This window comes from Plasmopara halstedii (genome assembly GCF_900000015.1).
Source record: "Plasmopara halstedii genome assembly, contig: Scaffold_292, whole genome shotgun sequence".
NCBI lineage: Eukaryota > Oomycota > Peronosporomycetes > Peronosporales > Peronosporaceae > Plasmopara > Plasmopara halstedii.
In genome coordinates, this window is record NW_020187213.1 from 100,625 (window position 1) to 120,178 (window position 19,554).

The following is a 19,554-nucleotide window of genomic DNA, read 5'->3' on the forward strand; positions in this document are numbered from 1 at the left end:
TGGCGAGGTAGACAATCGATCTTGCAACTCGCTCATCTCCACTAGCTCCGTCTCGACTACGAATCCCCCACTATTATCATTAATCTCAACGACTGTACAGCCATCTTCATCAACTCTACATCTTTCCTTTCCATCTTTAAAAACAAAAGTCGATTGTGGGATGGATACTATGGCCACACGTCAGGCATCACTTGTCGCATCAGAGCAAGAGCCTGAAGAAGAACAAGAACAAGAATTGGCGTTACAGACTCATGGATTGCCTTTTGATGCGAAGAAGACAGAGATTCACGTTATTAAACGACGAAATGTTGGTGTTCCAAAGTTTCTTCGATTTCTTTATCAAATACTCGAAGTCGAAGATCCACGAATTATTTCCTGGTCTCATGATGGTACAGCATTTCAGATTATTCAACCAGAAGAACTTGCCACTCAGATTTTACCTCGATATTTTAAACACAATAAAGTCTCGAGTTTTCAGCGACAACTCAATTATTTTGGGTTCAAAAAGTGGACGAAGACTCAAACGAACATTTGAACATTTAGTCATCCCTTTTTTTACAATCGGATAAAGATCGAATGAAACTTATCAAACGCAAAGAGCGTGCAACACCTGTGACCATGTCACCAATGACCAAATCAAGTTCAATGGAATTGTGTCATCAATTGCGTTTGCCACAGCATGACGATTTTCAAGTTCACACACGGACACAATTTCCGACACAACAAGCACTTAAAAGACAAAAATCCAGTACTTTATCAAGTGCAAGTGTTGCTTTTTTCAACTCAAGTGCTGCTGGTCGTCGACATTCTACTGGGATGCTTCCTGGCTCAGAAGCTTTAAATCTTGCGGCTGTTGTAGCTGCTGCTTCATTACCAGGACGGAAAGGTACTGGTACACCTGCAGAGCAAGAATTGGCACTTGAAATGGAAGCTCGAACAAATGCTGTTGCCACTGCAACAAACTCGCATCAACATTTTTTGTACTTGCAACAATTAGCAAAAGCAAAACATATGACGCAACAAACTCCATTTGCAACAAATACTACTCGACGACGCAAAAGTGAACAACTTGGTACTGAATTTGGTTTAAGTGGCAAAACACTTGCAACTTCTCAAATGGATGAATTAATGGCATTTTCAACTGTACCCAAAAGTGATGCTTCGATGGTACAACCTGTCTCATCAGCTTGTTTCTATCAAGATGCAGCTTTTCCAGTACAACATGAGCAACGACAGCGTTCACGACCACAAATGACTCGTCACGCTGAGTATCGAAACTTTGGTACAAAAACCGAATCATGGGTTTCAACTTCTCATAATACTCCAAACACTGTGTACCATTCTCAAACACCTGAGTCATCATTGTTGGTACACTCCAAATTTAGTGACTTAAATGCTATGCCACAATTGCAACGGCTTGGCATGTCACAAGCACAAATTTACCAGCAACACGAAGAACGAAACACATGGTACCAGCAACAAGAACAATCACGACACCAAGAAAATCGGCACCAAGTACCACCACAACCACCAGCTCGTGATTATATTGACATGTTGCTTGAAAGTGCAGCTTTAGATGAAAATCTTTCACTTCAATCATCGACATCAATTTCGTCAGACGCGTGGAATGAATCAAATTACGCGCAACATTCAACACGTGCAACAAACAGTGCGCAAACTTTTTCTCATCACTCAGATCAACATTCTCAATTGGAATTGCCACATTCTTTCGATTCACGATTTTAAGTAACAAAGTCAAGTTGCAATATAACCTTGTACAAACTTTATGAAACAGAGTTAAGTACTATATTCATTGTAATCTTATCTTGGCTTCGGTTAATGCATCTATAACCCATTGGGGGTACACGCGATCTGGATAGTGTTGAAGCATAAACTTTTGTACGAATTGTTCAAATGTTTGATCAATTATCGATTGTCGAAGTTGACGCATGAGATTGAGCATGTACGTGACGTTGTGGTATGTGATCAAATGAGCTCCAATACTTCCCGATGAAGTATCAGAAATATCTCCTGTTTTTAAAAGCACACGTAGGTATGCTCTAGTGTAGGTTTTACACACAAAACACTTGCATGTGTCATCAATTGGTCGATCGTCATCTTCCCACTTAGCTTGTTTGAGTTTAAGTAACCCAGAAGGTACAATTGCTGTACCAAAGCGTGCAGTACGAGTTGGATATACACAATCAAACATATCAACACCAAGTGCCGAACACACGACAAGATCTACTGGATATCCAACACCCATTAAATACCGTGGTTTATTTACCGGTAATTGTGCCGTACATTTGGCCACAACTCGCCAAAATGCATCTTTCGACTCCCCTCCAGCCAAACCACCAATTGCGTAACCCGGTAAATTACGTTGGATAAGTTGCTTTAAACATTGATCACGTAATCCACCTGGAGTAACATCAAGACCACCTTGTACAATACCAAAAAGATTTTGCTTTTCTGGATAAGCATGTGCTTTAATACAGCGATCAAGCCATCGAACTGTACGATCACATGCTTCATGAAATCGATTCTCGTCATCTTCAACACTTGAAACGACATCATCTAGTGCCATAATAATGTCCGCTCCAATCCGATTTTGATGTGCAATTGATGCTTCAGGAGTTAAAATCATTGTCGATCCATCCACAAAACTCTCAAACTTGACACCATGTTCGGATACTTCACAAAGTTTTGAGAGACTCACCATTTGAAATCCACCAGAATCTGTTAATAAATTACGTGGCCATTGCATGAATTCGTGTAACTTTCCAGGCAATTGCGCTAAGACGTCAGTTCCGGGACGCAGGGCCAAGTGATAAGTATTAGAGAGAAAAATTTGACAATTTATTGGCTCCTCTTCCATCTGGAGAGTCGTCAGTCCCTTCATTGCACCTTGTGTGCCCACAGGCATAAATACTGGTGTATTGACTTCACCATGAGGTAACATAAGTGTCGCTGCCCGTGCACGATGGTACCGACCTACCACGTTGAATGACAGAGCATTTGACATTGTTATGAGCGTTGAATAAATGTTTCAATAGTAAAGAAACAATTAGTATTGTATCAATTATTAAGCTTGTCATATATCAAATAGTTTTCCTACTCCGATAATACAAAATTAGGTATTTTTTCGCATGAAAAATATTGCTACGTCTCATTTAAAAATTACTAACCGGCGCAAAGTTACACTTTTCTATCGTCAGCAATGTAAGTTTTGGATCGTTACGCGAGAAAACGCAGTGCATTAATCGTATTGTACGCCCTGAAACGTGCCTTCTTCACGTTGTTCATTCCAGCGTTCCACCTGATAGAAAATTGTAACAAACAATTAATATTTACACAAAAACGAAAGTTTCACACAAAAATAGGGCAAAAAACACACCCAGGAATTAGGACAGAGCGAGAGAGCGTTCTGATAGTACGTCTTGCATGCATCTTCGTCGCCATCATTGTTTTTCAGACAAAGTACAAACTCATTGTATCGCGTCCAGCAATGCTGCGCCTGATTCGTGTTGGGGAAACGCGGGTCAAGTGGTGTAGTTTTTAGCTTACCTTCCATGCTGATTTCTCGTACTGAACGGGTGGGAAAAGAACCACCGTTTTACATGTTTCGTGACCAATAATAGGTTTTTGCCAATTATAAATTTCCATGATTTCTGACCAATTGTCGTGCTGATTGAAGATAAAGCTTTTAACCATTGTGATTCTTAAAATTCTCAATGTACGGTGCCAGACCATAGTTATTTCCCCAAGTTAATGACATCAGTTTCCTAAAGATTGAAAGAATGTTCTCAAATTTATTGTCTCTGACATGTTTCATTCAGTTTCATTTAAAATTGTTTACTTTTTGGGCTCCGTTATTGACACAATAATGCAAGCCTAGAATCACAAATACTCATCAATTCTCGCACTTTGATTGGTCAATGTAAAAATTTATAGTCAGAACAGCAACCTTAAAATCTGGCAAAAGACACTCCAATATTTCCCCCCAGTATAATGAGCGCAGTGGATGATGTTGCGGCACGAATACGTCGCCTTGATGAAATGCGCTCTCTCAAGACTGCACAATTACGTCAATTACAGCATGAACTTTGTTATAATTCATTAGCAGGTGTAGATGAACGTTTGGAGAATGGACGCAGTGTAGCGCGTCTTGATGTAAAGGTAGAGGCTGGGCGCAATTTGGTGTTTAAGGCAGGATTTTTATCAGGCCAGCGTACGTATGTTCGTGTTACTGTAGAGGTGGTGATTAATAGTCAAAAGGGCAAACAAATGCATGGAAGTACAATTATGGAGCAGAAATTTACGACAAAGAGACCAGTCGGGTCTACACCAAGATGGAACGAAACCTTGTCATTTGAAGGACTTCCAGCTGCCGTGGGAACAGTAAAAATTGAAATCATGCAAGAAGAAAAGATTGGATCTGATGAAGTGGTTGGAAGTATAGTTATGCCATTGGCTAGACTACAAGACCAGCGTTTGATGGAAAGATGGCATGTACTTGACAAGACTACAGCAAGCGAACTTTTGCTTGGATGTAAATTCAGTCGATCTCCAGTACGAATTTAAATTTCTCTGCAATATTTAAAAGAGTTTAATGGTTTGTTGTTGTCTTGTTGTAGATATCTGCCCTCCAATTGGAATTGGAATTACTTCAGAATCAATCAAATGAACTGCATTTATTCGTTGGACGACATCAAAATTTGGTCGAGGTGCCAAAAAGCTCAATTACATTGCAGTCAAAACCTTTGCAAGGCAAGGAAGTTGTTCCTGAGGAGACGCCTGAACAGGCAGCGTCAACCAGATTTTCAGCCGTAGCTTCGTTCCCACCTGTTATGCGAAAACGAGAATTCGTCGAAAATGTATCAATGAATATTGAAATGCACGAAGCACCAAGAGTCAAGAGACAACGATACGCTGAAAATACAGAAAAGCAAGTCAGCTCCCTCTCGGATCGCATAGCCAATTGGCTGTTGCCAACCACACCTTCAAGTACTTCAACTTTTGCTGCAAAAACAGACAATTCAATGCCGTCTCCAAATCAATTCTTCCCGTTCAAACAACGACAGGCAACTCCTGCTCCACGACGATCAAGGCGGACAGGACGAGTCTTCTCTGCCACTTCTCCAAAAACACCATCAGCACTTCAAGCTATCGAGAAGTGGCTTTTCACAGATAAAGATGGAAACCCTCGAGATCTTCCATTTGGACGGCAAACTTCACCTTACTAACAACCACTTGTACTTCATATCTTAATTGTTTTGCTAAATTTTAGCTTAATTAATTATTTTTATTGCAGTAAAAAACAATTTCTTTGTAAAATATTTTATCTGTTTTATTTCAGTACTTCAACATCAAGATGTGCTTTGATTGGCTAAAAACGTTCCTTTAAACGGAGAAATCTTTATCAGAGCAAATATAACCACGAAGATGAAGGTTTTCGGCCCCCTATATCTCGCTACATCCATTGTACTCGCGCCGTCTGTGGCACTCAACTCTGATCTACCGAGTTGGCTTACTTCAACAGAGCAGAAGACGTGGCATGAATTTTTAAATTACACGCTGGACTATGAAAAAAGCTACCGTTATGACGACAATAACGACGATCTCGTGTTGTTGCGTTTCCAAGCGTTTTCAACTAATTTGAAGCGCATTCAAATGCATAATGAAGCATTTGAACGAGGGGAATTCACATTTACACTTGGATTAAATCATCTTGCAGATCTTAGTGATGCTGAGTATAAGCAGCTTTTGAGTTATCGACCCCGAATCTCTACGTCAGGAGCCTCCGAAACGTTTGTCAAGCCTGAAGATGTTGCAGATTTTCCAGACAATTGGGATTGGCGCGATCATGACATTGTTACACCTGTGAAAAATCAAGGTCAGTGTGGCTCATGCTGGGCTTTCTCGGCTGTAGCAGCTATGGAAAGCGCCTATGCTCTAAATACTGGAAATCTTGAGTCATTTTCGGAGCAAGAACTTGTAGATTGTACATTGAATGGTATCGATACGTGTAATCATGGTGGAGAGATGAGTGAAGGGTACGAAGAAATAATTAAGCACCACAATGGTAAGATTGATCGAGAGGAAGATTATCCGTATACTGCTGAGTCGAAGGGTGTATGCAATGCGAAGGATGATAAAGCTATTGGCCATTTCACTGCATTTGGTAATGTAACGTCCGGTGATGAAAGCGCTTTACTAGCTGCTGTTGTCACTAAAGGTGTACAGGCCGTAGCTATTGATGCGAGTAGCTTTACATTTCAGCTGTACCGTCATGGTGTTTACAGCTGGCCGCTCTGTGGGAATGCTCCCGATGCATTAGACCATGGCGTTGCTGTAGCTGGCTATGGTGTTTACAAGAAGAAAGAACATTGGCTTGTCAAGAATTCATGGGGTGCGTTGTGGGGTATGAAGGGTTACATTATGATGAGTCGCAACAAGAACAACCAATGTGGCATTGCCACGGACGCTTCGTACCCTTTAATGAAGAAGGAAGAATTACTCGTGTCAGACCAAGCGACAGTCGTAGAGACTTTTGAGATCATGAGTGTCATGTAAGCCAGTAAGAATTATGTACACAAAGTGTGCTGGTTACTGCGTGACATAAGTATTGGCGTATGGACTATCGTAAAAGATTAATCACTTGAACAGTGTTATTTTCTCGATTTGTGTAAATTACTTATTTATTTGTTCTATTTATCACTAAATAATGTCATTTTTAGAGCATGATTTCTTACAGGTAGCATTATAAATATTTAGTTTTAAAGAATAAAAATGCAGTATGCTTCTGGCTTTATCTAAAAGTTACAATTAGCAGTATCATCACTTCAAATTAGCTAAATTGGCGCCAAAAAGCACTTAAAAATAAAATTAGGAGTCATATCACATCGACGACCACCTTTCATTATAAAGAAATTTCAATGTCCGCGATAGTTGAGCGTATAACCGCCCATTCCAATATGGCGAAAGCAAGAAGTCATCAAGTGGATAAAAAGTATGACGGTCCTTTCCCAACAGAATCATAGCGCTCTTCACTTCGAGGCAGATAGCGTATGGGTAAGACCTCGGGTGATGTCCCAGAACGTCGCGTCATGAGCTTATACTGGAAGTAGGTTCAGCTTCACAACATTTATCCCCAAAAGATCAGAATTTCAAGCAGGAAGTAACGCCTGAAGAAATGTCGGGCGTTGTAACTTCTACAAAAGAGACTGAGACTTTACCCGGATAAGGCAGGACTCTAACGTACGTTCTAAACAGGCGCTTTCAAGAAGTGCAAAAAGTCGCAATTCTGTTAAATACTGAACCCGTAGTAAGGCTAAACGCTACGGATTGCTTTCGAGGTCTCTATGGCTTCCTACCGATATGATCGCCTTACGGGGGAATATTTTTGAGTTCGTGACGAAGAATTATCAAATTTATTATATTAATTGGAGTCGCATCCAGGTGTCCTACCCCTCGGCAAGAATAAGAGAAAGATCTAACATCAAGCTCATCGAATATACGAAAAGTAGAGCACTCGTGTAAATCTTCATGTCACTGCGCAAACCAAAACATTAGTCAAGATCCATATATCCAACTATATGATTGAACGAAGGCAATGGAGCTGACACATTGGCTTTTTAGTTCAATCTGTTAGCATGTCACGGCAGTTTATATTTAAATACTTATTTGGATATGTACGGCGGAAATGATCCGAGAAATGGAGCGATGGATTTTTTAAAGGTACAATGGCTTCCAAGAGGCAGATTGTGCGACTCCATAAGCTATCGTACTTTATCTTTTAGCCGTAAGGAATATAAAACTTCTTAAATTTAATCTACTCTGAGTGCTTTGCTCCGGCAGCGGCCGGCTATGCTGCAAGGTTTGTCTGTCAAACTGGCAAACGATGCCAATTGATTCGTAGCGATGGAGCTGTGGCATTCGTCGATTCCTTAGTCACTCAGTCTTAACATATTCATCAGTGAGCGGAAGCCTTAACATAGGCATCAGTATCCTATCTCTTTGGTATGTTCGACAGATTCTGTCATTGGGTTTCGTAACGACCCGGCTCCCGGTTAAGCTGACTCAATGAAGCGTCGATCACGGCATTTTAGCTCATTATCAACCTATAAGTTACAATTTGCAAAGAATGACAGCTACCCGGCCATCGGTGCGCATGGCGGTAAGCAATACTCACATTCTCGATAGACTACAAAGGGATTAGAGTCCACTAGGTGCACTCGGAACTTCTCGGATGCATACTTTCTTGCAAGAAATTTGTCTTCATATACGCAGGTCGTCTTGAGACCGGAGGGCAGGCCTTTAACCGCAGGATATACACCAATGGCCCTCTACATTTTGGACTTTGCGTGAAATCATTAAATATTTCAGTGCAGCCGAAGACAATACTTTCCTTTGTTCCAAATACGCACTTTGAGTGTTGCCTTAGTACTAGCTATCTCGCACGACTTCAGACTATTAAAAGGGGTTTTCCGGGTGCACCTAAGAAGCTCAATATTTACCATTTATCCGAATGTAGGCCAATACAGATTCAAAGTTTATAATAGGAACATTTATAAGAATCTGTACGATTGTATGACCAGCCAGTTAAAGTTGCTGAGGTGTTGAAAGCTTCTTTAGTATAGTGTCGGGGGTGGTCAGGAGTTTGGATCAATTCGTATAGCATCCATCTTCGGATCAGAAGCAGTGTACACCGTTGTCCCGGTCCTGTTGTTCAATATTATGTCCTTTCAAGAAATTAAGGTCTGTACTGATACGATGGTGCTACTGTGTATATCGTAAGCATTGCATAGCCGTTATTTGTCGCTCGGAAATCTACCACAAAATGTTGGTGACGGGTGCAGGGATTTTGATTCTTGCACAATTTCAAAAATGTCCAACGCATCGTACTGCTCATGAGTAAGAGGCCATTCCCTCGTGACACGATCCTTTGTGCCGGAAATGATTTCGAATTCACACCGTTGCCGCTTGTAAAACGGGCAGTAAGACAGTAGAACCTTAAAATCACGTCGATGTAGCAATGGGTGCTCAGTCTGTTATGCAAGAAGAATCGGCATAATCTCTGTATTTTAGTGACAAAACTAAAGTTTCGACTGCGATAAACGCTGCGGTCGTATTGTCTCGTGCATCTGAGGTATGACTTCTGACTTGATGTTGCGGCTGTGCGCTTAACGTGAGTGGCCGGGTGATAGGAAAGCGTCATACACACTCACATACCAAGTTATGCGAAACCATTTACGACTCACTGAAAAGAAAGGTCGCCCTTAATGATGTCCGAAACGGCAAAGTTTTATTTACAAATGCAAGCAACGAATTTAAGCCGAGTGTCATTTATTGGCAGCCTCCTGGATTGCCGACTGGATGTCGGTCGTTTGCTTTACAGCATCTAGGCCAAACTGCAGCTTTAGCGGCACCTTCCTGACTTACTGACAGTAGCACATATTTCATACCAACACGAGAGCTATCGATCGTATGAAGTTCTGATGGCTATACATTCGGAAACTCGAGTTTATTGCGCTTGCCTGACTATTACATCACATTCTGATTGATACAATATTTGTCGATTACCACAGACAGGATTGACACACCGGTGCCTGTCAGAGAGATGTTCTTTGACTATGTTCTGCTAAGAGGGAAAAGTCCGAAGAGCGGAGAATGAGTGGTAGATAGAGAATCAATCTATCAGACTAGCATTATAAGGTGATAAATTTGGTGCAGGCAGAAGATTTCTATTATAATGACAGTGTAGTTACTCTGTTGAAGCTGAAACCTTGCTCGGTCGAGCTGGCGTTTGATCTATGCGATGCAAAAGTTGGATCTTGCTGCTAGCTGGAATGCACCTGTCTTCTCACTTTTTGCCTGATGTTATTTCCAGAATGCTGATCGCTGCCTTGACGCTTGTGGTACATCTACTCCACATAGTCGCATCTCATGTTTGATGTGCCTTGTAGCATGTGATTTTGACACCACATGCTGTTCTAATATGACTTTGCGGCGCGGCTTGAGCTGTACGCCCAAACGATCTGACGTTTGGAAATTTTCATACTAGCTTTCTTCTGTCCTGATGGAGCTTTGATGAGTCATGATTATACCTGACTTGAAAGACGAAGCACTGTCACCAAGCTGTGATAGATCGGGTGTGGGCCATCGGCTGATGGCAAAATTTTACCGCTTTTATTAAGCAAGTTCGGAAGCAGAGCGGTGATAGCCACAGTCGTAATAAGAGGCATATATATGTGGTCGAAAATCAAAATTTTCAGAGAATATACAGCAAAGCGACTATATTGTAGGGTTTTCAATCATCCAAAAGCTGGTAGCTTCTGTGCCAAAGCAGGTAGCAAGTAATAGGCTGTATTGCGCAGTTTCTTGCGCCAGAGGCAGCTAGGTGTAAGGAGGCAATATCATATATCACAGGCAGTTAGGATGGTCAGTAGTTAGCCGCAAGTAGGGGAATCGAGCCATTAGCGTTTTAAGAACGAATAAATCTTCCATCATTGCCGCGAATTCGTCCTTGTTCCTCACAGCGCGTCACGCGTGCAATCTCCACGCTGGGATGCCGAGCACAAGAATGGTTACTTACGTGCAGTGCCTAAGTATAAAAGACGTTTTGATCACTTGATACATCAAAAGGGACAGATGCTGCGAATGATCACATCTGCTCATCAAGGAAGGCAAGAACTGGCGGAATTTTTTCAGGGCTTACGACTTGTGACACCTTCCTGTAGGTAAGGGCTTTGCCCGCGGACGCCCTCGGAACCAGCAAGTCTGGGTGGTTTTGTGTCATAGACTAGAGCGGAGAAGATTAGAGTTGTTCTATAGAACGTGTAGGTGTCTCAGACACGCGAGCATCGTATGAGGCGGCCATTAAATGAGAGTTAAGGATATTTACGATTTTAATGGGGGCGAGTGTAACGGTTTCTTGACAAAGTTCACGCCAACATGATTCACCGGTAGCCATCGTATCGGAAAGAGACCCGCACTTTACAGCAAAATTTGTCAAATGTTTAAGGTACTCGACACCAGATTTGATACGTTAGCCGCTGCGCAGTCGCAAACAAATGTTCAAATAGAACGCGTAGATCTTGGTGTGGAGGACATCCTCCGGAGCACTTGCGCAGAAAGGCTCCTCTGCTGAAGTGCTGCTGTAACTTTTAGAGTTTACGATAAACTACGTAGTACATGCCTTTACAGATACCACTCCATCATACGAGAAAAGTTTGCTGAAACCCCAGGAGCCTTTGACACCGCAATTTAGTTGGCAATTGTACTTTGGGAAGGACTGTTGATCAAAATCGACTTGCTTATACAAGTCTGGCTAAACTTTGTCGCATAATCAATGATATCATATCAATGAGATTGAGCGTCATGCCCAGGGTGAACGACGATATGGCTGAAAGCCAATGGAAACAAAAGCGATACACCAGTGTCAAAGTCAGGCGGAACACACGCAAATATGTTGTTGAGCAAGAGGGTGTTATCAAATGTTGATCGCTCAACCACATATGCTGTGCTTGCGGGCTATAAGCTTATCTTGCGGTCGAGCTACAACGGACCGTTCACAGTTCTCGAGAATAGATTGAGAAATGATCATCCTAAAGAGAAAGCTAACATAGTCAGTGTCTCATGTGAACTTACTGAAGCCATACCACAATCCCGCTCTTGCGGATCAGTCGAGCGTGAAGATCCCTGTTGCTGACGGAGAAGCGTCTATAATATTCGCTGTAGTTATGTTACCGACGCAAAACTGTAACGCTGGGTGAATCTCAAGCCGATCAATACGATGGTGAAGCTCAGAGAACCTTTCCGTATCCTGGTTGATCCAGCCTCGATCGCGCGTCAAGATCCTCGTAGAAGCTCGATGTGCCCCCGCAGAAGAGAAATCCAACGGGGTTAATGCTCGGAATGGAATATCTTCGCCGGCACTGCTCAACGCTCAAGGGGCGGTATAATTATAAGTTTTTGGATGATTAGAGGACATCACAATTTTCAAATAAAATTGCTGTAATGATGCTTAAGATTTATGTGAATTTTCGGCAAAGCCTTCGACACCTTAACTGGTGTTCCTATCGCAAGACAATTGCATACCGTATCCATATTCAGTAGTTTTAATTTATTCGCGCACTGACTACCATTTTTGACAGTTGCACCTGGTTTGTAACTACACGCCGCACATGCCTCTATCAGGTATTTATACGGGTTCGCAACAAAAGAAATGTCTATGTTAGCAGTCAGCAAACTTGAGGTGTGAGCACTACCGCTCGTGAACATAGTCACCCGTTAATCATTAACCACAAATTTCACGAGAAATAATAGAAGCCACTTTTTTCAGCAGGCCACCCATCGACATTTCTCTTAAAGCGCTCGTCGTGCGCCCTTGCGTTGAAGCTCGACTCTTCGTGTGTCTCAGTCGATAGCGTAGGGGGAACGCAAGACTCAAATGAAACATCTGCGGATACTGCAGAGCTACCCAGCAGCTGAGTGTTTCTATCCTCTCTTTTTACATAGCGGAGGTCCATCGCTTTTGTTGCGCTCGTTAAATTACATTTTCAGCCTTTCATTCAACCGTTAAGTAAGTAAAATGGGGCTTGCAGTGATTGTAACGATCATCTCTTCCTGTAAAAGTGTAGGATGAACAAGGAAACTCTTAAAGAGGATGAAACGTTGTCTACTCTAGGAAGGCGCCACAGGCCATTTTAGCATCTAATGCCGTTAGCTCCTGGTCATAGTCCACCAGCTCTCGTCTTCTTTGATGGGCTGGCAAGATTTTCAAATGCACCTTATACGTCTGGTTGGGCGATGCGAGCACTCGCAGCATTTTTCGTTTTGATGCATCCAGTGTTGAAAACGTCTTTCATACCTAGGAACAGAGCGTAAGCGCCCATTTTGTGCGAAATCTCAGCCCAGAGATTGCAAGCGCGACGCGCTGTGATATCGCTCGATTACAAGGGTGAATTCACAGCCACCTCTGGGGCACGGAAGGCACAGATAACTGTATTTTCACCAATAGATATGTGCAAGGTGTGCTCAGCCGCAAAATATATTTCTCTCGCCCCGACCTGTATGGCTGAAGATCATCACCTCTGGACACAAATGTCTTATTATCCTGCTCATTAATAATCCTATAGAGGCAAAGTTGTGCTTCGCAATTGAAGCAAAGCCTCTAGCCTTAAAGCAGGTAGAGTGAACGCGGTAAAGGTGGTAAGTGTTAATGCCACTTAGAAAGGGCATGTCAACTACGCTGCATTGAGGGTACGCGCGTCTTGAACACAGTTCGATAATTTTCATCTCTATTGACTGGTGGGCACGAATTTGAGCATCAATCGTGCGCTGGTAGGATGTGCGATTACTTGCAACTTTTGTCGTTACAACACCCTCAGAACCAGACATATCAGTATTTTAACCGATACAGCATCTATTCTTGCGCGTGGCCTTTTAATTAGAAAACCGCAAGCGTAGCTCAATGATGATCCGTATGAAAATAGCCAGATTTTTTTGCCATCTTCGCTTCGCTTACCAGAGAAATATTTCTCGCTTTGAAGGCTGTACGCCTAGCATAATTACTCTCATATTTGAAGTTGTTTGTGTTTCTCCGCATCTGCAGAATGATCTTTGTCGTGTGTTGGTAGTTTATTCCATAAATCAGCGAGACGACGCCGAGCGAGAGGTTTTTGCTTCTAGGATTGAACAGCCAATTGTCGTGTACATTTAAATCAACAATAGACAAAAGCTAATGGGCGTTTCAGCTTGGCCTATGAAAATAGCAAGAAAAACGTAATCGCCTTTGCAAAGGACACAGTCTATAACGACTCTGTCTTCAGATTGGCGACAAGTATAGCGGGGTCTCCGTGCACTCTACATAAAACGCTTTAACTTAAAGTGGAAGCTTATTATCGGAATAATGGTGGGACGTTATGCTGCGCGCATGAGCGAAATCACTGATGTATCTAGAAGTATATTGTATAATCGGTCAAGACCATTGACCACGCGTTGTGATTGCCATTCTAGAGAATTCGCAACACAGCAAATACCCTGATTTTTTTTTACAACAGACCGCGAAGCCTAACGCACATCCAGTGATTCTTGCTTAGCGACAGTCTGTGTATTTATACTTGGCCAACGTCTCATTTATTTTCTTACTAACGCAATGTTCGTGAAAACAACTTTTTCCTATTCAGGCGTTCTCGAACATAGTTACACCAACTCTTGATTAATACGTTGGGCTTCGACACTTTCAATACAGAATTGATATCTTTGATAGTAAACGCCACATCTTATTGATGGTCCAGCTCGTTCTGTATCTATAGTAGAAAGAAAATCTTGCGCGTAAAACTACATATTTGGCTTCCGTCGTTTCCTGAGTCTTTATGAGCTTATTTTGAGAGTAGAGTTACCAATCACTATAATGTATCCGGACGCAGACATTCGGTTGCCGAAGAAGTTCGATCAGAATATGCTCGAAGTATGACAGATTCATCGTTACTTTTCACACTGTTGTGTTTCAGTCAAGGAGCAAACGATTGCTTGACCGCTGCTCAGCTGAGTGCTCTGAATCCTTCAAAACGCTACGAGTTGCAAGAGCCAAATTGGCCGCTTTCATTTAATTGGTGCATCGGAGGCCTGAATGCTTGCTTCTATTGCTTGTTTTCTTCTGTCGAGACTCTTTATCTCGTGGAAGTTGCTTTTATCCGTCCCAGGCTTCACATGACTGAACTTCCAACATTTACGCTCATTTGAACGGGGTCATTTGTTCTCCTTTGATGATTGGCTAGGACTCCAATAACGTGCTTCAACAGCGCAATTTTTAAGCTGGGTGATTGTCCTCTGGCGAGACATTACCGCTTCTGGTCATTCGATGGTCATTAATCAAATCGTATCGGCTATCAAGATTAACAGGAGCTAATTATGCTTGCCTCTCTATCTCGGAAACAGATATCTGAAAAGTTCAAGCTTCATCCTCGCAAAACATACAGTTTTTCATCAATCCGGTCGTGGTTCAAATGCTGGCAATAGAAATGGATCGCCATGGACTTAACACAGATGATACTTTGTCATTTAGAGTCGACACTAGCAAATGCACAACAGACGGGTCCGTGCGCAACAGCTGAACTGAGAGTATTAAAAGTAGCCAACACTATTATCCTTGTGCTATTTTGAAGTGTACATATAGCTAGGATTTATTCAACTTTGACAGATACTAAATATATACGTCTTACTAACTTATATATCACTAAAATACCTACGTCTCATCATCTCGAATGATAACTGTCTTCTTTTTAACACGCAGCTAGCATACATGTATCCCAAAGAACTTGCATTTCGAAATGTCATTATTGTCATAAAAACCGAAATTGTGGTGCCTTTATATGTGCAAAATTACCCCGAGTGTGATTCAAATTTTGCTTAATCAAACCAATCATATTTGACCATATTGTGTATAATGTGCAAGGAATAAGAACACAAGATTATGATGATTGGCCCATAACATTCTCAGACAGCAAACGCTGACCACGTCACTCAGTGCGCCACAATAAATGTAGCATTGTGGTAGTCCCAAAAGTGCGAAAGTACTATTGGGCATTTATTTAAAACGCATTGCAGGGGTAAACATGTGTCGGCGCCTTTGATCAGCCTACCGAAATCAGCAGAGTGCTGGAAAGCCATAACTAATGATGTTGTTTGTCTCCCAGAAGATATGTTGAATGATACAGGAACGTGGCCTTTGTAAAACGTTTAAAAATAATAACTTATTTTGCTGCTGATAGCAATAATAGAACGTGTGGAGATTCGACCAAGCTACTCTATAAATAATGTTAGATTGAATGACTTTGCAATGGCCATTGTATCTGACAAGACCGCGCTCGACAGCGAAGATATGGCAAAGATCTTCAAGGTTTACGCACCATATCGGACATATCAAGCGTGGATTTTCCGCCCATGTGGAGTTAAGTAAAATGTTTATCGTGTGGTAAATCAATCACCTTAGAGCCTTTGTAGTGGGAGACAGTACTGTTGGAGAAAGCTGCTCCCGATCTTTTAGATTTCGATAATTGCCCTTAGATGCCTATGACAACGCCATCAAATGGCCCCGGGCTTAGTGCGCAGGTTGTCATCGATCAAATTTAGCTTGCTGATAGATGCCTGTTTACAGATTGTAGTAATAGAACTAAGCGCCAAGCCCTGAATGGGCGTCACTCTGGCTGAACGCGAGGAAAACAAAAGCAAGACGTAGTTACCAAAAGTGGGCGGATCACAAATGAGTACGTCTAATGCTTTCGAGTGCGATACCTACCTACATATGCAGTGTCTGCACTCTATAAGAGAGTAGTACTGGGTCATTAATAGTTGTAAAATAAAGATGATATGACATTACTTCGAAGAAAATGCACATTCTGTATTATGTGTGGGCTTGTTTAGGTCATGCAACACTTACGCTTTGGTGAGCCAGTCGAATGTGAAACAATCTGCTAGATATTAAGCAAAGTCTCAACCGCCCTTTTTTTGCTGATCGACCTTTTTGCTCGAGATGTAATACACCTCTTAACCGCATGTGACTCCAAAGCCAATTATACAGTGACCTAAACCAAAAAGCATCATCGATACGTGGATCATGTCATTTTATCAGCTGGATGCCAAAACGCTTGAATAGAGATCCAATCGTTCCCTACCCGTATTATATAAGTAGGTGTGACCCAACACCACGTGAGGTAGATTTTGTTTGCCAGGATGATACTAGAGGCTAGTATACTGAAAAGGGTACCTGCATTACAAAACATTTGGGAATTCTAAGTTCACCTCGGTACGACTGCCCTGGTGCCGTTTGCGCTTACAATCCTCCGTCGTACTCTCGTCAGATGAAGAGCTAAGCAGTTTTTACTTGCAGGAAGGGTCCGGTCTTGCTCAAAGTATTCAACTTGGCCAATGGCTGTCCAGCAACTCAGAAGAGAGAGCGGAATTGTTAACAGCAAGGCCTCGAGGGCATCCTTTTCTAGCTTGGCTTCATCTCGTTCTGCTTCGCAAAGGCAAACATCAAGACCGTTTTCCAGTCTCTCATCTGCTTCGCTAAAGCTGGCTTATAGAATTTAAAACACGAATGAGACGACGTGCCGTTTTCAAGCAGTGCTCGACGACAATGGTCGACAATTTTGCCAGTGTCCAGTATTCTTCATGTAGGGTACAAACTTATTCGACCGCTGCTGCTCCAGGCGTAGGCGGTAATCTTGAGGATTGTTGACCGGAGGAATCAAACGCTCGTTTGCTCTTTGCTCGAGTTCCAAGCCCGTAGGCATGGGTGTTCAAAGGCTCCACAACGGCGCATCGAATTAGACGGATTGAGGTCATAATGACAACGCAACTTTATCTTTAGTAGTCGCTACACCTCTTGCTCTTGTAGACGAACAAGCTGGATTATCAAGGCCAATTTCAGCCTGTAGGTGACGAGGTGGACGTCGCCGTGACATTCGCCATTAAATGTCAAAACACTTTCTGCCCCAGGGAACAAGGATAAACTGGGCAAATATTGGGAACGCCTGCTCCACGGTGACTACCTCTGCTGTATGTCTCTCGATGAGGGTGGAGGTGTCGGGTCTAGACTTGGAGAGTTTCAATGACTGTTCCTACTAGAATAAACCTTGGCTTCCTCATGGCTTCAAGGTCGCCCGATGCAAGGACTGTACTTCACTCAAGGCTTCTTGATCCATGGAGACAGGTAGGAAGAGAATTTGCGATGCTATGAGTCTTGTAAGATTAGGAACTACATGCGCATTGGGTGCTTGTTGAAATTTCACTTTTGCTTAATGTCTGAATGAGAAGCATCTCGATGGGTTCTGTAATGTGCATTATGGTGTACAAGCACATAACATTTTTGTGCGAAAACATATAAGTATCTAAGTACTGGTACTGATGAGAATGTTGGATTTTCCAACGAAGCGGTCTCTGGGATACGTGGGGTGTTGTCCTTCTTCCTATCCATTATATAAGATATAATTACTGAATATATCGAAAGGCTGACAAGGTTCGTAAATTCAAATTTTAGGTGTGTTTGTTTTGTTACACAGCTCTTGCTCGACAAAAATGTGTTACATAATTTCTTACGCGATATTTCTTCAAATTATGGATGATATAGTTTGCCCTATTGCTCAATGCCCATTCCGAACAACAAGCGTAGAATATGCCTAGTGGTCGGTTGCGATGAGCGTGTTAAGTATGCATCGTTAGGTAAAACCTGCCGAAAAAAGGTCATCGCACAGTAATGTGTGGACTTGCTTCTTAGTCTAGTCAGCATTTGCGTGCTAAGGAATGAAACGTCATCTTAGAACAAATACGTGCGAGTCTTAGCGGAAGTCCTATACATTCATCAAGCCAAGATACCTACAGGAATTCCTTTTTAGCCTATATGTGAAACGGGTCAGACACATTTGGTATCAAATGACTTCTGAATGTGAAGAGATAGCAAGTGTTACTATCTGTTCTGGCTAACAGGATTTCACCTGGACCTGACGAGCTGAAACCGCGGCTGCTTTCTGCAAGGATCAAGTCCGCGACAATCCTTTGCAAGCGGTCGGACTGACAAGGAAGCCAAGCTCACTTTATTCGTGGGTGTGAGATGGTGGCTGCCGATAAAAATGATGGGAAGGCAACTTTTCGCAACATGAAGATTTTATAATGGAGCGAGGGAGACGTGAAGAGGAGAAGAAGAGAAGAAGAGAAGAAGAAAGAAAACGACAGAAACAAGAGCACAAGATAGATGGAGTGCGGAAAGATTTTCCGTGACCTTAACGGTACAAAAACAGTTTTGTTTTTCACGTTAAAATTACCTAATTTTTAGTACGTGTCACTATTTTAAAAAGTATCACGCCTCATACGAACCCATCCTATGTGCGTTCTCAACGCGAATTATTGAATGAATACTTCCTCTGTGTCGTTGCAGAAAGCGCTAAATTAAACATTCCAAAATATTTTTCTAGTTTTCAAAGCTGACGTCACAAATCCAAAAGAAAATAGTGTTCAACGATAGTATGGTGGCATTTGGATTACGTACTTACGATGAGCAAGTAGCCTGCTGTACTTCCTATACACATACCCAGCAGCAACTTCGATTCTATATCCAGATTTTCTTTTCCCATAGTGTAAAGTTCTCATTTAAGGGAGGAAGTCGGGGTACTTACGTGATGTTGTGTCTTGGATCGCATCACTGGGACCTATTGCTTGTTTCAACCATCCCATACACTTGCACATATTATATCAAGATTATAACACATTTATTTGTAATTTAGTTTAATCGCAAAGCACTTTTACAAAAAGCGATGTTGCTAATATTGCGTGTCTTGAACCATCGACGCGCTTATGTACATTTGCCAATCTTCAGGTTCGGAAGCCTGACGATCGCTGTGTCGCCACTGACCTACTGCAAACTTTTGAAGGATGTTTTTAAATTCTTAAAAAAGATTTTGCGCATTTAAAGTCGAATGGGCGCGTCATTGGCTTCCGATGACGTCGCACTATGTCGGTAGCCTCTCCAAATGACGTACGCTCAAATAG

The 19,554-nt window shown here is 42.1% G+C and overlaps 9 protein-coding genes across 9 annotated transcripts; 6 read left to right on the top strand and 3 right to left on the bottom strand.

The window, feature by feature from the left end:
• Window positions 1-160: 160 nt before the first annotated feature.
• Window positions 161-535, top strand: PHALS_05851 (hsftype dnabinding protein; the record flags this gene model as incomplete). The annotated part of the gene is made up of 1 exon (XM_024723161.1): window positions 161-535. The coding sequence occupies one exon, from the start codon at window positions 161-163 to the stop codon at window positions 533-535; it is 375 nt and encodes a 124-aa protein (XP_024574165.1).
• A 41-nt stretch (window positions 536-576) lies between these two features.
• On the top strand, window positions 577-1,746 carry PHALS_05852 (uncharacterized protein; the record flags this gene model as incomplete). Its single annotated transcript, XM_024723162.1, has 1 exon — window positions 577-1,746. The coding sequence occupies one exon, from the start codon at window positions 577-579 to the stop codon at window positions 1,744-1,746; it is 1,170 nt and encodes a 389-aa protein (XP_024574166.1).
• Window positions 1,747-1,810: 64 nt separating this feature from the next.
• PHALS_05853 (queuine trna-ribosyltransferase) lies at window positions 1,811-3,025 on the bottom strand (the record flags this gene model as incomplete). Its single annotated transcript, XM_024723163.1, has 1 exon — window positions 1,811-3,025. The coding sequence occupies one exon, from the start codon at window positions 3,023-3,025 to the stop codon at window positions 1,811-1,813; it is 1,215 nt and encodes a 404-aa protein (XP_024574167.1).
• A 76-nt stretch (window positions 3,026-3,101) lies between these two features.
• On the bottom strand, window positions 3,102-3,574 carry PHALS_05854 (the record flags this gene model as incomplete). Its single annotated transcript, XM_024723164.1, has 4 exons — window positions 3,102-3,114; window positions 3,189-3,208; window positions 3,275-3,319; window positions 3,398-3,574. 4 exons carry the CDS (start codon window positions 3,572-3,574, stop codon window positions 3,102-3,104), a joined length of 255 nt encoding a protein of 84 aa, XP_024574168.1.
• Window positions 3,575-4,011: 437 nt separating this feature from the next.
• PHALS_05855 (C2 domain) lies at window positions 4,012-5,246 on the top strand (the record flags this gene model as incomplete). Its single annotated transcript, XM_024723165.1, has 2 exons — window positions 4,012-4,572; window positions 4,638-5,246. 2 exons carry the CDS (start codon window positions 4,012-4,014, stop codon window positions 5,244-5,246), a joined length of 1,170 nt encoding a protein of 389 aa, XP_024574169.1.
• A 199-nt stretch (window positions 5,247-5,445) lies between these two features.
• PHALS_05856 (cysteine protease family) lies at window positions 5,446-6,576 on the top strand (the record flags this gene model as incomplete). Its single annotated transcript, XM_024723166.1, has 1 exon — window positions 5,446-6,576. The coding sequence occupies one exon, from the start codon at window positions 5,446-5,448 to the stop codon at window positions 6,574-6,576; it is 1,131 nt and encodes a 376-aa protein (XP_024574170.1).
• Window positions 6,577-9,882: 3,306 nt separating this feature from the next.
• PHALS_05857 (uncharacterized protein) lies at window positions 9,883-10,247 on the bottom strand (the record flags this gene model as incomplete). The annotated part of the gene is made up of 2 exons (XM_024723167.1): window positions 9,883-10,023; window positions 10,110-10,247. 2 exons carry the CDS (start codon window positions 10,245-10,247, stop codon window positions 9,883-9,885), a joined length of 279 nt encoding a protein of 92 aa, XP_024574171.1.
• Window positions 10,248-13,480: 3,233 nt separating this feature from the next.
• PHALS_05858 (uncharacterized protein) lies at window positions 13,481-13,726 on the top strand (the record flags this gene model as incomplete). Its single annotated transcript, XM_024723168.1, has 2 exons — window positions 13,481-13,487; window positions 13,557-13,726. 2 exons carry the CDS (start codon window positions 13,481-13,483, stop codon window positions 13,724-13,726), a joined length of 177 nt encoding a protein of 58 aa, XP_024574172.1.
• Window positions 13,727-14,419: 693 nt separating this feature from the next.
• On the top strand, window positions 14,420-14,618 carry PHALS_05859 (uncharacterized protein; the record flags this gene model as incomplete). The annotated part of the gene is made up of 2 exons (XM_024723169.1): window positions 14,420-14,476; window positions 14,520-14,618. The coding sequence occupies 2 exons, from the start codon at window positions 14,420-14,422 to the stop codon at window positions 14,616-14,618; spliced, it is 156 nt and encodes a 51-aa protein (XP_024574173.1).
• Between the last annotated feature and the right edge of the window lie 4,936 nt (window positions 14,619-19,554).